At 29.6% G+C, this 15,068-nt stretch overlaps 1 protein-coding gene across 1 annotated transcript; it reads left to right on the top strand.

The window, feature by feature from the left end:
* Positions 1–1,582: 1,582 nt before the first annotated feature.
* On the top strand, positions 1,583–4,013 carry LOC113365491 (the record flags this gene model as incomplete). Its single annotated transcript, XM_026607036.1, has 2 exons — positions 1,583–1,925; positions 3,697–4,013. Coding segments are annotated over 2 exons (660 nt in total), but the record flags the coding sequence as incomplete, so codon positions are not given.
* Positions 4,014–15,068: the final 11,055 nt, after the last annotated feature.

Raw genomic sequence — 15,068 nt, 5'->3', positions numbered from 1 at the left:
AACGCATATGTAATGCACACAATGTGCAATCATAATTGATTACACAGGGTTGTCATAAGTCAGAAGACTAACCTCGATTCTAATCAGATGATCAGTTTCTGTAGAGGAGACGGGAACACGAAATAATGGAAGTGATTGTGATGATGAATGCTAGGGCGGAGTAATAAATGATATAAATGATCAACACAGTTTCAGAAAATAGATGGTTAAGCATTAGTTAGGCTAAGTTTCATGACGTATCTATAGAGTGATTTAATTTCATTGAGCAAATGTGTTCAAAGTTTTAGGGCACGATGATAGGAATGGCTGCATTCGTAAATTGTGAAAACGAATAAAATTTTTAAAATTCTCAAAAACATTTTTTTTTCAAATTAAAAAAAAAACTTTTTTAAATAATTTATTTTTGTAGGGGAGGTTTCAGCAATTTGCCTTAAGGCACGATGCATGCACCTAGTTCCAATTTATTTTTAAATATTTTATTTCTAAATTCCAAATTTAAATCTAATCCATCTCAAATGATGTCAGTAAGCATCAAAAGAAACTGTATAGTCTGTAGAGGATATTGTCAGATCAAACTCGCGACAGAAGATTGTAAATATGAAAACTAGGGTTTGTCGGTTTTCAAAAACGGTATTTGGCGAAATTATGGTATTCGAAAACCGTTTTTTTTTTGTGAAAAAAGTCGGTTTTCACTGCATAAATGGAATATGACCAATATAGCTAAATATAGAAGGTAGATGAAAGCGTTTTGATTATTGAAATCATATCCGTTCAATAGCTTTGATATTTTATCAGTCTGCAATGGTTCCCAGAAAAGTTGTGTACCTATATATTAATCAGTGTGACTTCTTCGTCGCAGAATCAGATAGACGTTCTCAGTTTTTTGAAATCATATTTATTAAAAAACAATTAGAATGTTTAAAATTAATTAATTAAAATTGATCGGAACGGAACAGACAATACCTGGGTTTAGCTTAATTATTTTTAAAACTAAAATTGATATTAACATGTATGTATCAACATGTATCTAATTTTTTTTTTAATTAATGCATTTTTTTTAATTTTAAAATGTGTTATTTTTATTTATTCGAAAACTTTCTTTACACTGTCATAAAAATATTTTCATTCTTATATGTGAAAATGATGCATGAATAACGAATAATTATTTTCAAAGTTATTTAATCAAGATAAACTATTATTTTTTAGTTCTACTAAATAAAATTAAAATAATTTGTTTACTATCTATAAAATTGAACAATAAATAAATTCAGTCAAATACTGCTCTCAATTACACTAAATTTGCGGATAAATTACAGAATATTCGAGCAAAAATTTATTTTCTATATAATATTGGAAAACCGGTTAAAACCGGTTTTTTTAGTAAAATTAAAATTCGAAAACCGGTTTTCTGAAATATCGGTTTTTGTATAAACGCTAATGAAAACCCACACATTGTCTTATGATTCACTTGATCCAGTTCTTCATTTTTTTACCTCATTATTAATTGCTATAATGTCATATGTGGATAATAGATAATCATTGCAGAAAAAAATCATATCTAATTTATTCCTATTTTTTCCAGTCATCGACTTCATCATCAACTTTCACAAAAACATTGGAAATAAGAGAACCACGAGACCAGTACACTCAAACAACCCCAAATTCTCTGTCGCCAGCGACCTCTAGTGTGACTTGGCCTTCTGAATATTCGCTTTATGACACTTGCAGAAATGGCATCGAAGAAGAAAATGACAATAAATCTTCATCCGCAAGTTGTTCATCTTATAACGAAGACGAGGCTGCTAATTCCAAAGAAGAACTTAGTTACGAATGTTTGGGCTCTGGTGACTCTTTGGATGGTATTTCTACTTCGTCCGCTTACCAGCGGAAGAGATGTTGGCTTGGAATGGGTCACGGGATAAGAAGTAAGTGAAATAATAATATAATATTTTTTAATTTTATTGGCCTCCGCTTTACAGCATTTTTAGCCACCTACATTATTCATATTATTTTTATCATATTCTATACAATTCTCACATATATATTTCTTATACATCCATTATATATACAGTATCTTTTTTTATATCCTAATCTTCCATTCAATTTTCATTCTTCTTCTGTTTCTCAATATGTTCTACTCATATTTCAAACTAAACTTCTTTTTCCTTCTTACTTCTAGTACAATTTTTTCTTGTATTCTACAAATCAACAATTCTTAATCTACTTTAATATTTTATATTTTTAATTCTGGTATTGCTGGAGATTCGCACCGAATTCCTTCCAGCGTTTGAGTCGAGAACGCTACTGAGTGAGCTATTCCCGCCACAAAATAATAATTGTATTTTATGTTACGTACTTATGAAATTTATTAAAACTCTCCTTTGATAATTCAGGTTGTTCGGTTATAATTTAATCCTTGTAGCTGTGGACTGTATCAAACACTGATTTGTTACTAAGTTATAATGAAAGAAGAAATATTATTAGTTATTTACTAAAAATGTTGTTTCGCGGACTTTACTTTTAGAAGTGCACAACTAGTTCAATTAATACACTCCGCTATCCCCTCTACCAGGGTAGGTGTATGTGTAGTATGTATTAGGGAATGCAATACCGATGGAAAATTTCAATACCGGTATTTCGGTAATTTTTCATTTTAAAACCGGAATACCGGTAAATTACCGGTATTTTTATTATCTTAAACAAACGTAAACAAAATTTGAAGTTACTAGTACAAATATTAAAAAAAATGTCTATACAACAACTATATTCAACTAAACAATAAAAACAATAAAATAAAACAATAAGTTAATTTTTTTAAATAATAATTTAACAAAAGTATATCCAATTTAATTGATTCATTATCACTATCGAGTATATTGAGTACTTTTCACGAAAACAAACTTATGAGTAAGAAAGACCAAAAACTCATAAAAGATCATATTACATTATTATAATAAACTGTATTGTCTGTATCCGATGTGTTAAATTAGCATAATCTCCAATATTTTAAAAAAATAATTTTTCTACAAATATATAATTTAAGATCGGATACTTTGAGATAAATAATAAGTTACTATAATTGTTGAGTATTGTTGTTTAAAACAATGTGATGCTTCTATAATATTTTCAAACTTCGAAACGTTGTCGAAAAATAATATTTTATAATTGTAATAAGAAGCAAAAATATTTAGTAATTATCATAATTATTATGTATAAAGTTAGAAAAAAATAAAGATTGCGCAGGGGTAATCTGTATGATATAAAATATTTTGGCGCAAATATCACTTAAAAATCGTTATATTTTTACAAAAGATGAAACAAACATCATAATCTATCAGTACAATTCTATTTATTGTAAGACGATATGAAGTCCTTAGCAAAGCAATAAATATTCAGTTTAATGACGAGTTGTGATAATATTTGACATTTGTTTATCTTACAGAATCACTTGAAGATATAGCTGTTTATGCGATTATGGAATTTAAAGATTTAGTGTATTATGTATCAAATAGCGCTTATGTAAAATACCGAAAATACCGGTAAAAATACCGCCAAAAAATCGGGCGGTTTAGCGGTAATTCCGTATACCGGTATACCGGTATACCGGTATTGCATTTCCTAGTATGTATATATGGATGGATATATCTGGTATGTTTTGATAACAACTTTTAACCAAATTTCTTCTATTTCTTTTAGATCCATCAAGTGCTGACGATGCAATGACCCAACCATCATCAGCTGAAAATCTTCTCACTGATTCTCGCAGTGAGGAGGTTGATAGTGGAATTGGAATACTATCCGACGTGGACAAAATCCACAACGGACTTAGAGCTCAGTCTAGAATGACTGTTGATTGCGAAGAAGGTGAATTTTATGATGATGTTGATGATGAGGAAGATAGAAATAAAAGAACAATGGAAGTGATGATGGAACTTGGGACGAAATCGTCTTCGGATCCGGTACTGAAGACGAGGACCGACGAGGATGGAATGATCGGCGCCCAGAAGAACAAAGTGAGTACTAATATTTAGCATTATACTTTTTTATTTTATGATGTTGTTTTTCAATATTAGTCAGTCAGCCTGCTAAACAATGATAAAATGATGCTTTACTTTAATTGGTATGGTTTATGGAGTAGGATAAATGATACTTTTATGACATCATTACGCATAAATTAAAAAAAATTATATTGAGTCATACGTTTTATGGAGTTTTTTTTTTTAATCCTTTCCATTCGGATGCCGTGTGAAAAATACATATAAATCTTGCAATTCGCGAGTGGAAAGAATATTAGCTGTTTATTAGATTGTACTATATTTAACACAAATAACTTCTGCGAGGTAATTTTTACAAAACAAGAAATAATTGAACTGAAAAAAAATCTTAGGTACATTTAACATGAACATAGGTACAATTTTAGCAATTTGACTATAGACCCTTAAATAATTCTTAATTATATTATTTTTGGTTTGTATAGTTTGATATTAATATTATTATTATTATACTTAATTATATTTATTAATTATGAGAAGTTAACAAAATTTAAATTTATTAATATTCAAGAACAAAAACTTTCTTTAGAATTAAAAATATGACATAGGGCTCGTTTGCACCCCGGCCATTTTATTTTAACCCGTCTTTGGGGTAAAAAGGAAATTTTTGAAAAAAAAACAGCAAAAAACACATTTTTACAATTATAAATTAGCTAGGAGTTTTACTAAACATAGTCATATAGTTGTTTGTTTGATATATACTATTTGTGGTGATACAATAGATTTAGTTTTCACATTATAATTGTTCAAAGTCAAATCGGACCTTTGTGCCCCGCCCACGCCCTTCTCATTTTTTTTACAAATAGCACGCAATTATATAGTTTATTTATTTACATTAACTCTTCATGTAATGTGCTTATAAATTACCCGATGTGAATTTACTTATTCCTCGAACAATTTAATTTCATTGAGTTCAAGTCCATAAAATGTAATTATTCTTACTTGCTGTTGTATAATATATGATTCCGCAGCAAATAGCTTTCAGTTATCAATGCGTTCTGTTTTCTGTAGAACGAAGCGTCACGTCGTTAAATCTTGTAATTATACGAGGTGTGTTCAAAAAGTACCCGGAATTACTAATAATTAAATTTCGCGGGTCTGGAGTGTCTGATTGTCAAAATTTTGTTGGTATACATGCCCCTAAAGTATGATGAAATTTTCAGCTATATTCACTGTTTACTTTGTCTTTGGTAGTCGCTAAAGTTCGACGTGTTTTTCTGAGCTCGGCGATTTTTACAATGGAAGAATTGAAAAGTCAAAGAATTTGTATTAAATTTTGCGTAAAAAATGAAATAAAGTGTTGCAAAGTGCAAAAATTCACCAGATATGGCTCCGTGTGACTTTTTCCTATTCCCAAAGTTGAAGAGACCCATGAAAGGACGGCGGTTTTCCTCGATTGAAGAAAATCGCTGAGAGTGCTCAAGGACATATCAAAAAGTGAATATCAAGGGTGCTTCGAAAATTGGAAAAAACGCTGGCATAAGTGCATTATATCTGGGGGGGACTACTTTGAAGGGGACCACATTAATGTAGACGAATAAATAAATATTTTTTTGAAAAAACGAAAATTCCGGGTACTTTTTGAACAGACCTCGTATATTATTTAACAATTCTGATCCTAGTAGCTTCTAGCAAATGGTGATGAGAAATTGTTAAGAAATTTTATTTATTAGAAATATTTACTATATTAACAACGGATTCAATTATTCTAGCAATTTTTCTTTAAATTCTTTGAAAATTGTTATTCTTTCAACTAACCTAATTTCTGATCCTTGTGACTTATTGGTTAGAGGTTTTGACTCTATTCCCGTCTTAACCAGCTTGATATCATGTATAGTACAAATAATATCCGGTGCATTATTGCAAGTTACCCCTCTATTGGAAATATATCTGATAATAATTTCTTCATAAAGAGAATGAACGACCATTGGGTTGTCCTATAATATAATAGCACTAGATTATAAGGAAAGCCCCAACATCAGCTCCATCAGAAGAGATCTTATTGCTGCCTATAATATATAAATAATTTTTATTTTTTATTTTTTATTATACTAATAACAGTTTATATCTTCTATTGCTTCTCTATAGTTTTATATAAAAAAATTCTCATTCAGTTTTAAATAATAAGCTTAATAATTTTATAATTACATATTACATCATAATTTTTAATCGGTTGTTTGAAAAAAATTTGCTTAACAAGTAAGAAACCATAGCATTTCGATTAAATTTGAATACGATTTCAATACTAATTTTTTTTACACTTAAGCAAATTTGTATGAGGTCGTTTTTGAGATCGAGAAAAATCTAATTAATACTTTTTCTTTTATTTATTTAGATGTATTTTTTAGAAAAAACTTGCAATCAAATTTTGATTTGTTTCTCCCATAATGCAAACTTAAATTTTAAATAGTTTAAATTATTATTCAAATTAAAATACGTTATTAAGATCTTTATGATTTAAAGTGATTTTTTTCGTAAGTTTTTAAAACTTTTAAACTTAAAATATAAAAACGTATTGCTATTAGACAACTGCATTGAAAATTTTGCTTTTTCGAAATTTGCTTCCTAGCTATTGTTTTTTCGTGAAAATTTCTAGAAATGATGACCTATAGAACCAGAATCTCGAGGGCCAGAATATATTACAATATATGTAATGTGTATAGATTTTTTTATAAAATACAATTTATTGATTTTATAATGACATTTTCATGAGCAACACGATGTTTGTCCTTTCTGGCTCTGATTTTTATTTTTACAGGCTTTAAATATTATTTTTGCATCTGTCTCACGCATTTCTGCAGGGTTATCTTTACTTGAAACCATATTTTTAAATAAAAATAAAAATCACAGCCAGAAATTCCGATCATCACAGCCAGAAATCACTAGTACCAGATATGAGGGTTATAGGCTACGTGGGATTTGAACTCGGAACCTCGTTTCAAAGCTCAGGTTCACTCACTTTCGCCACGGATTTTTTTATATTAATATTACTCTTTCTTTGTTTATAATTATATATTTTTTCTATTTCTGGAATAAGTATGAAGTTGATTTGTTTAGCTCTTACGGTTTGTCCAATACCTAACATAAATTAATATTTTATATAATATCATTTATCAAATTTAATCTCTATTTTTTTAAAGTCTTTTATCGGAACTTTCGTAGAGTTAACAAGTAAATTTTCCAATAAAACTTCGCAGTATTTATTTTAGACGAAATTTGAAAGCGATAGAATCGATTCGAACTGACTTGACCATCGAGTATGAGTTGACCTGAGGTCATTCATATCGTTTCATATTTTGCAATTCGCACTTTCGTACATTCGCACTTGCATCTATTAAAACAGTCACATAAATCGATCCGAACACCCATGGTGATGAGATTTCTAATTTTCTATTTTCCCAACCGTCTCTCTATAGCTTTCCAATAATCATCATCTATATCCATCCGCACGGTCTACAAATCTCGCAGCATCGGCTCCGATGTTCATTAGTCGGATTCTCACAGTGAGAGAGGAAAATTTTATTTTTAATCACTGAATGGAAATATTGACTTGCAATTACAATTGCAGTATATTTAAATATTGCTATGTGTGCTTCATTGACTGAATAAATTGATCAAACAGAAAATATTTAATTACTTTTTAATATACAGTGATACCCTGCTCCTTAATTTGTTCCGGGAGAAAGGTCATTATGCGAATCGCATTTTTATTACATAAAAACAAAATTAATTTGTTCTGCATTTTGAAATATGACAATAGAAAAAAGAATAAATTTCACATATAATACATTTAAAAAAATATTACTAATTTACGAAATTAACATTTTCAGAGTGGTTTGCTTTCTTTTTTGCCCTGAGTTTTTAAAGAAACTCTCGTAGTATTTCTTCTAATCTCTTCTTTAAGACCTTCCGTAAGTAATAGGCAAGATTATCATTGTGCAAATTCTTGATCTCCTTAGCATTACAAATGGTCATATTTATGGACTTTATGTTTTTTTTTGCTTATTGGTCTTCTTCAGTTTTGATCATCCACTTTTAATATTTACAAAGACCGTCGGGGTATGAAAGTGAATCCATTAACGAGATGATTAAGTGTAAGTTTTTTTTTACCAACAATTATATTTCCACAGCGGTGCAAAAATTTCCGAAACTAGTTTTTAATGAATTTGAGCAACATATATTTGACTACAAACGACAACAGTTAAGTACGTTGTGCGGAACGTTTGTGACCTAAAAAAAATTCGTTATGCGCAGCGTCCATTGTGGGGTGTACGTTGTGCGAGGTATGTCGTTATGTTTTATTACAGTCGTAGTTAATAAATTTAAATCATATTTTATTCATTGAATTCTGATTTTGATAGCATGATGGTATAAAAGTTGCAAATCATATAAATGCTAAGATAATATTATTCATTCTTTACAACTATGCAATGGGTTATTTTTGAGAAATTTTATATTAAATTGAATAAACTTTTCTTGAACTTCTTTATTTATTTAATTGTATGTAATTAATATTGTCATTTATCGAATCAATTTAAATAAAGAAGGCTGAAAAATTAAGAGGTATATTTTTCATATAACATCCCGAACTCGTGTATTTTTCTTTTGTTTTTTTTTCAGAAAATTTGATTTTCTCATTTTATGCTTTCTTGGTGTTTTAGGTCTATTAAATCGTTTGAGACCAAAATTGAAAGAAACTGGTGTGTTCGAGCCGAAAGATGTCATATCGACTCGACGTTTTCTCAAAAACGGTTTCCGCGATTTATAAAATTTAGAAGCCATGCGAAGAAACATGATAAGGACTCGCTATGTTTATTTTTTTTATTCGAGATGTTAATGCAATTTGTCTTAAGGCAAAATTAGTACTGTGCCACATTTCAAATTAAATCGCATACAATTCTGCAAGTATTTTTGTTTAATAATTTATCAATATTACATTACCATGGTAACTTTTTCTTTCACAAATCGTTTCAAGTTTATTCAAATCGTTTCAAGTTTATTCAAATCGTTAGTTGTTTAACAACATTTATGACTTGGTCATCGAACACACGACCTGCGAATTTAGTTCTTCGGACGTTTCTTTCGCCTTATTATCGTATTGATTTATTGATTCGTACAAACAGCTATAGTGTAACTACCTGAAGAAATATAAGTACTTGCGACGACAGCAACATTACACACACTTTAGTGATGAAAGATTATCGATAAATCAATCTGTATCAATTTTATCGATATCTATATCAGTCCCTGTTTGGAATGCATGGGAATAAAATGGAATGATTACATAGTAACTTGACTTTAGGAGCTTGTAAAATTCCTACTAGCACATACACTAACATTTATCTGAAACAAATATTTATCTCCATAAATAAACTAAATCAAATAAAATCAAACCAGCTCAGTACTAAAAGTTATTTTTCGTCGATTTAATTAATAAATTTCTTTGACAATTGTCTTGTATACAAAAATTTTACTGTTGATTTTGAATAAATTTTTTAGTTAAAGTAGGGTAGGGCAGGGTACAAATTTGACTTTGAACAATTCTTCTGAAAACCAAACCAATTATATCATAACCAAAACCACATATCATACAAACAACTTTGACTATAGTCATATAGTCAGCATATATGTTCAGTAAAACGCCCAGCTAACTTTATTTTTTTTTCAAGAATTTGTCACCTGGTCTTTTTTTACCCCATAGGCGGGGTAAAATGGGACAGCCAGGGGTCAATCAGATCCAGTGTCATATTTTTAATTTTAAAAGGATTCTGCAAAATATCAGCTACATTATTCAACCAATGCATAATATAAATTGCATGAGAACATTTCTTACAGATACAACACTGTAATTTTTTCAAATCACTAATTTCTTGTAAAATTGCTTTCGTTTAAAACTCAATTTACTGTTTTGTTTACTATTTTTTGTGTTTACATCTTTGCCAGGGTAAATGTGCTCAATTTGTTCTTTTTACCCCACGCACAAGTTAGCTTTTAGAGAAGTTATATAAAAAAAACTTTTGAATTTAACTTAAAAATAATAATATCGTATATCTAAAAATATATCAAGGTCTCGTAAAATAAATAACAGTGCTCAAAACATCAAGGAGATGGCTGGTTACACCTCTCCCTGTAGTTTTCTTTACTTTCATATATTGCTGTTATAAAAATCCTTAACTTCATTTAATATTAAGATATCGATGGTGGACCTTTAAGCCCCGTTCTACCCTGTATACTATATAAAATATAGTCTAAGTTTCATAAACTTCCCGTAGGGTAGTTATAGTAATGGGCCGAAAATCGAAAATGAAATTTTTTTTGCTTATCTTCACGTTTTGAAGGTTTCTGAACATTTTGGCATACCTCAGAAAAAATGGGTGTGTGTATATGTATGTATGGATACAATTTTTCGTCCACGTTTTCGGGCGCACGTTTCAACCAATTTCAATGGTTTAAAAAACATTTAATTCTTATTGATAGGGAGATGTGCTGATTAGTTTTTGGCAAAGGCAGGTTTAGCCGTTTCGGAGATACGGAGAAAAGAATGCAGAAAATAGAAATCGAGTTTTTGAGAGAACGGAGCATCCGATTTGAATGGCTCAAAAAACTTTCTGCTTGTTTTGACAAAATAGTTGCTTTTGTAAAAAAAAAATCAATTTTTTTTCTTTTCAACTTTTTTTTTCTCAAAAATTTTTTTTTTTTGCAAATCGAAAATAATTCAGATTTTAATTTTAATTCTGACTTAAGTTCTAAAGCTCACTTATATACTTCAAATAAATAATTTTTTGCCACATGGACGTAACTTTCTGAAAATATTCAAATTTTATAATTAATTTTATAGATTAATAGTGCTAAAAGTGATAAAATATTAAAAGTATCATTTATGGAATATTGAATGACACTATTGAAGCGTACGATCTAATTGATAGAAAATTATATTTATAAGGACAAAATAATATTCCAAGTGCTAGCACTAAAAACAAAGACAAACAGCAACTATTAAAATAGTAGAAATAATAAAATAAAATAGATATAATAGGCTTATATCGATATATTTCTTAATTTCGATTAATATCTGCCAACCCTATTGCGAGTTTGCTCCGTGGACCAATCAAAATCCCATTAACTTTATGACATTGAACTTGAACGCAATAATCGAATTTTTTGTTACTTGTGTTTTATTGTTTTTTGGAGAACCAAGGAGTACATGTAAGAGTGTTTTGTTACGAATTTTGATTTCTAAAAGCTTTATCATAATTAAAATTTAATTTAGACTGTTTTGTTTCCTTGACGTTGTATTATTATATCTTTGAGTAGAGCAAATTACGAATTTTGCTCGTTATGGATAAAAATACTTTCAGAGGATATTTAACTTCAAATGTAAATGATGTCAAGTACTATGCAAGAAACTTCCGCTTTTCTGCGAATAATTTTATTTAAAAATAATTTGGATATTTAATTTGCCTTTTTTAGGAATTGTTGAAAAATGCTCATACTTTGTTTATTATAAATATAACTTACAAATTGATAAAAAAAAGTGCGCGTAAGGTTCACACGCGATTGAAGTAAAATTTATTTGCTACTGTACAAGATGGCAATTAAGTAAAAATAAATACATCATATAACAATTTTGAATAATGTTTATTAGTAATATGATAACACTCGTGATGCACACATTTATTTGCGTCAACCATTATACACATTTATATAATGATAAAATATAATTTATATATTTATAATAGCAATATAAATATTGTATGTATAACATTTAAAAATAATAATGTAATTAAAGTCATACTTCAAATATGACATGATCGGTTTGTCATTGTGATTAGCATTTAGAAATGAACCTTCATTAGAGAAATGAAGTAATTGCTGATTAATGAATTCTATAATATTGGTCCACACAGTGGATTTTGTTAAACAACGCCTAAACAAACATTGTTTTTGCAACTTCACTCATCATGTAATTGTGGTTGAAGAACTTCATGTAATTAATATTAATATACATTCATTGACTGCTTGTATTTTTTTTTTACTTTTTCGTATAATCAATAAACTTTTACATTTATAATCAATAAACTTACGTTTAGTACACGGCCCAAATGTTTAATTTGTTCTATTATTTTCAAGGAACAGGGTAAAATATTCTTCTGATTCAGGCATTTTTCATTAAATCAAGGTATGTACTACAATATAACTTTAAAATATTTATTTATCTATGCCGATTTCCTTGTTGATATCGGTACGCATACAACGTTGATGCCGATACGAATACAACGACAGATCTCTATTCACATACACGACGACTAATCACAATCGACTCGTATAGAAATAATGTCATCGAGAGCAAATGACGAACAGTTCAGGCGTAACGGACTGATTAACGCATTTGTACGGATTTACCACTAGTCGCGCCTAAAGAAGTTTTACTTCAAAAAGAATTAATTTCTTTAAATCTTATTATGATTTTATTCCTGTATCTCTTTATTTTTTTTTCTCCGAAACAAAATAATTTTATGTAATAAAAACATTTCAACTAATTACATTTATTTATATATTGCTTAAATATGTGAATAATAGTTTGGAAAGCAAAACATGAAATGAACAAAAAAAATATTCATTTATTTTCATATTCTATGAAATGTATACTCTTGAGCTAACCAATTTGCATTTTTGATACCTAAAAAGTACAATTAATCCTGAATTATTAAAAGCTATTGGAAGTCTCTTACACTTAGACGATTGGAAAATATTCAGCAGAGCTAACTAAAAAATCAGTTTCAAAATGCTTACTCCTACTGGATTTGCTCTTCGCAATACATAGAAACTCTGTGTTTCGTCTTTAAGAAATTATAATAATATAAAATATATATTATTTACAGATGATAAATTAATAATATATATATATATATATATATATATATACATACATTTTATAATATTATTTAAAAAAATTAAATGTTTATTTTTTCTTTTTCAGAAGAAATCCTACACACTGTCCAACCAGAAAATCCCAGGTAAGTTGATTTCACCAATGTTTTGCATGCCATGTGTCGATCTGTATCGTTAGTTTTCTTCAGGAAACGTATAAGGAACATACAGTGCATAATTGAATATCACGTAACAATATATTTTCATTTGTTTATATTCAATTAAACGAGTAGTGTTTTATAAAGCTAGTTAAGTACTGTGTAGGAACAGAAGAACACACAGTGTCCAGCTGTTTTAGATTGAGGATTCCTCGATAACATTTCTAGCCAAAGTATATAATGCTAACAGAATTACATATAAAACTGGCGATGTTATTAACCATAACAAAAGTTGAGACGATTTAAGTACGAAGGTTGTAATATTTTCAGCATTCAACAACCTACGATATTGCTTGTTAGTGACCGTTTCATCTGGCTAGAAGCTTTACCGGCTTTTGTGAACGAATTAGATACGAGCGACGTTAAAATAAAGATTTTTATGTCTTGAGTTGGTTGAATTACTTTATAACTGTAATTTAAACACATATATTCATGCACTTTATGGAGCCGAAAATACTAGTTCCGATACTACAAATATCAGCTCTATTGTTGGACTGCATTCTAATTTGACGCACTATGACTACATGCACATTTACCAAAGATTATTCTTTGATATCTGACAGTTCATTTAATTGTCTTAAAACAAAATGCCACTTGCACCTATATGTTTACGTTTGAGTTCTATATTATATGTATATGGTATATATACAAGCGTATCGGTCAAGATCATTATATGATTACAAAATGCTAAATTTAATATAGGGGGAAGTCCCGTGACGCCGGACGGCACCAAGCACCGGACACTCTATTTAATACGTATTATTTAAGCGAGTATAAATCTTTTTATTTCAAAATACAAGTGTGAGGGGCACGGGGGGCACACAGGTGCAGGATCACGCCCCAAGCCTCGCCTGTGACGCACACGGCCACGGCGAGAGCAATCTTTCCCTGTTTTAGGCGCAAAATCACGGCGTCACCTAAATATCAATGGAAGTAATTCTAGCATATTTATGCATTTACCTTTGAGTGGTGTGCAAAGATAAAAGTTGTACTTGATTGTTATCCGTAAAAAGGTAGAATATTATTAAATCTTTTAACCAATTTTAGTAGGTGCCACTAAATGAACTAAAATGTCTGTCCTTTAGAACCGGACACTAAGTCGTTCCTTAGTGCCGGGCAGTAAACATATTAATATTTCTTGTGAGAATTTACGTAATTTATTCCAATTATTTAATTTTGTTCTGTATGAGTGCTAACGGCCACTACATACCCCCATTTTTCGTATTTCCTAGTTAAAGAATGAAAAGCTTATGGTGAATGCTCCAGCTGAGAGCATCGGTATGGCCCAGCCAAAAGGGTGGATGAATAGTTACTTTTTTTTGAAATATCTAAGAATATTCGTCAAAGACACAAGTGCAGACATTCCAGAGTGTGGAGATGGCTACATATGTGATCAATGCAGATTATTTTGAAATGCCCGGTACTCCCTAACGATTAAATATAACAATGTTTGTTATGTATAAACCAATTTTATTAGTGACATAAGTGAAAAAGCTTTGGAGTTAATTGTAATCTAATATTGTTGTTTCTTTCATTCATTCTACATTTAGTTATTTAGAAAATTCTACAGTAAAATTGTCAATTGTGTTGAATTTTGAATGTAATTAAAAGAGTCGCAAATTTAAGAAAAAATCAATTATTTCAAGATTTGCAAAAAAAAAATTAAAAAAAGGGTACGGAAAGTACTAGTAATTTGCCTTGAGGCACGATGCCAAGCACCACAAGTTTTAATTTTCAATCCAATTATGTCCATAAGGTTAAACACCACTAGTTACTATTGAACAATAAATACAATATAATTCCGTATTTCGACGAAAGTATTAATGGATCAATCTCCACGGTCAAAATAACGTACGCAAATAATCGCTTAACCATTCGTGCGTGCGTAATGAGGCATTAGTTGAGCTTTGTGAATTTAATGGTCGCA

This window comes from Ctenocephalides felis, unplaced genomic scaffold (genome assembly GCF_003426905.1).
Source record: "Ctenocephalides felis isolate EL2017-DRISC unplaced genomic scaffold, ASM342690v1 CF-g0.4_SCAFFOLD_01060, whole genome shotgun sequence".
In the NCBI taxonomy this organism is placed as follows: domain Eukaryota; kingdom Metazoa; phylum Arthropoda; class Insecta; order Siphonaptera; family Pulicidae; genus Ctenocephalides; species Ctenocephalides felis.
The sequence above is the reverse complement of the archived record's forward strand: the minus strand, read 5'-3'. Positions and strand labels throughout refer to the sequence as shown.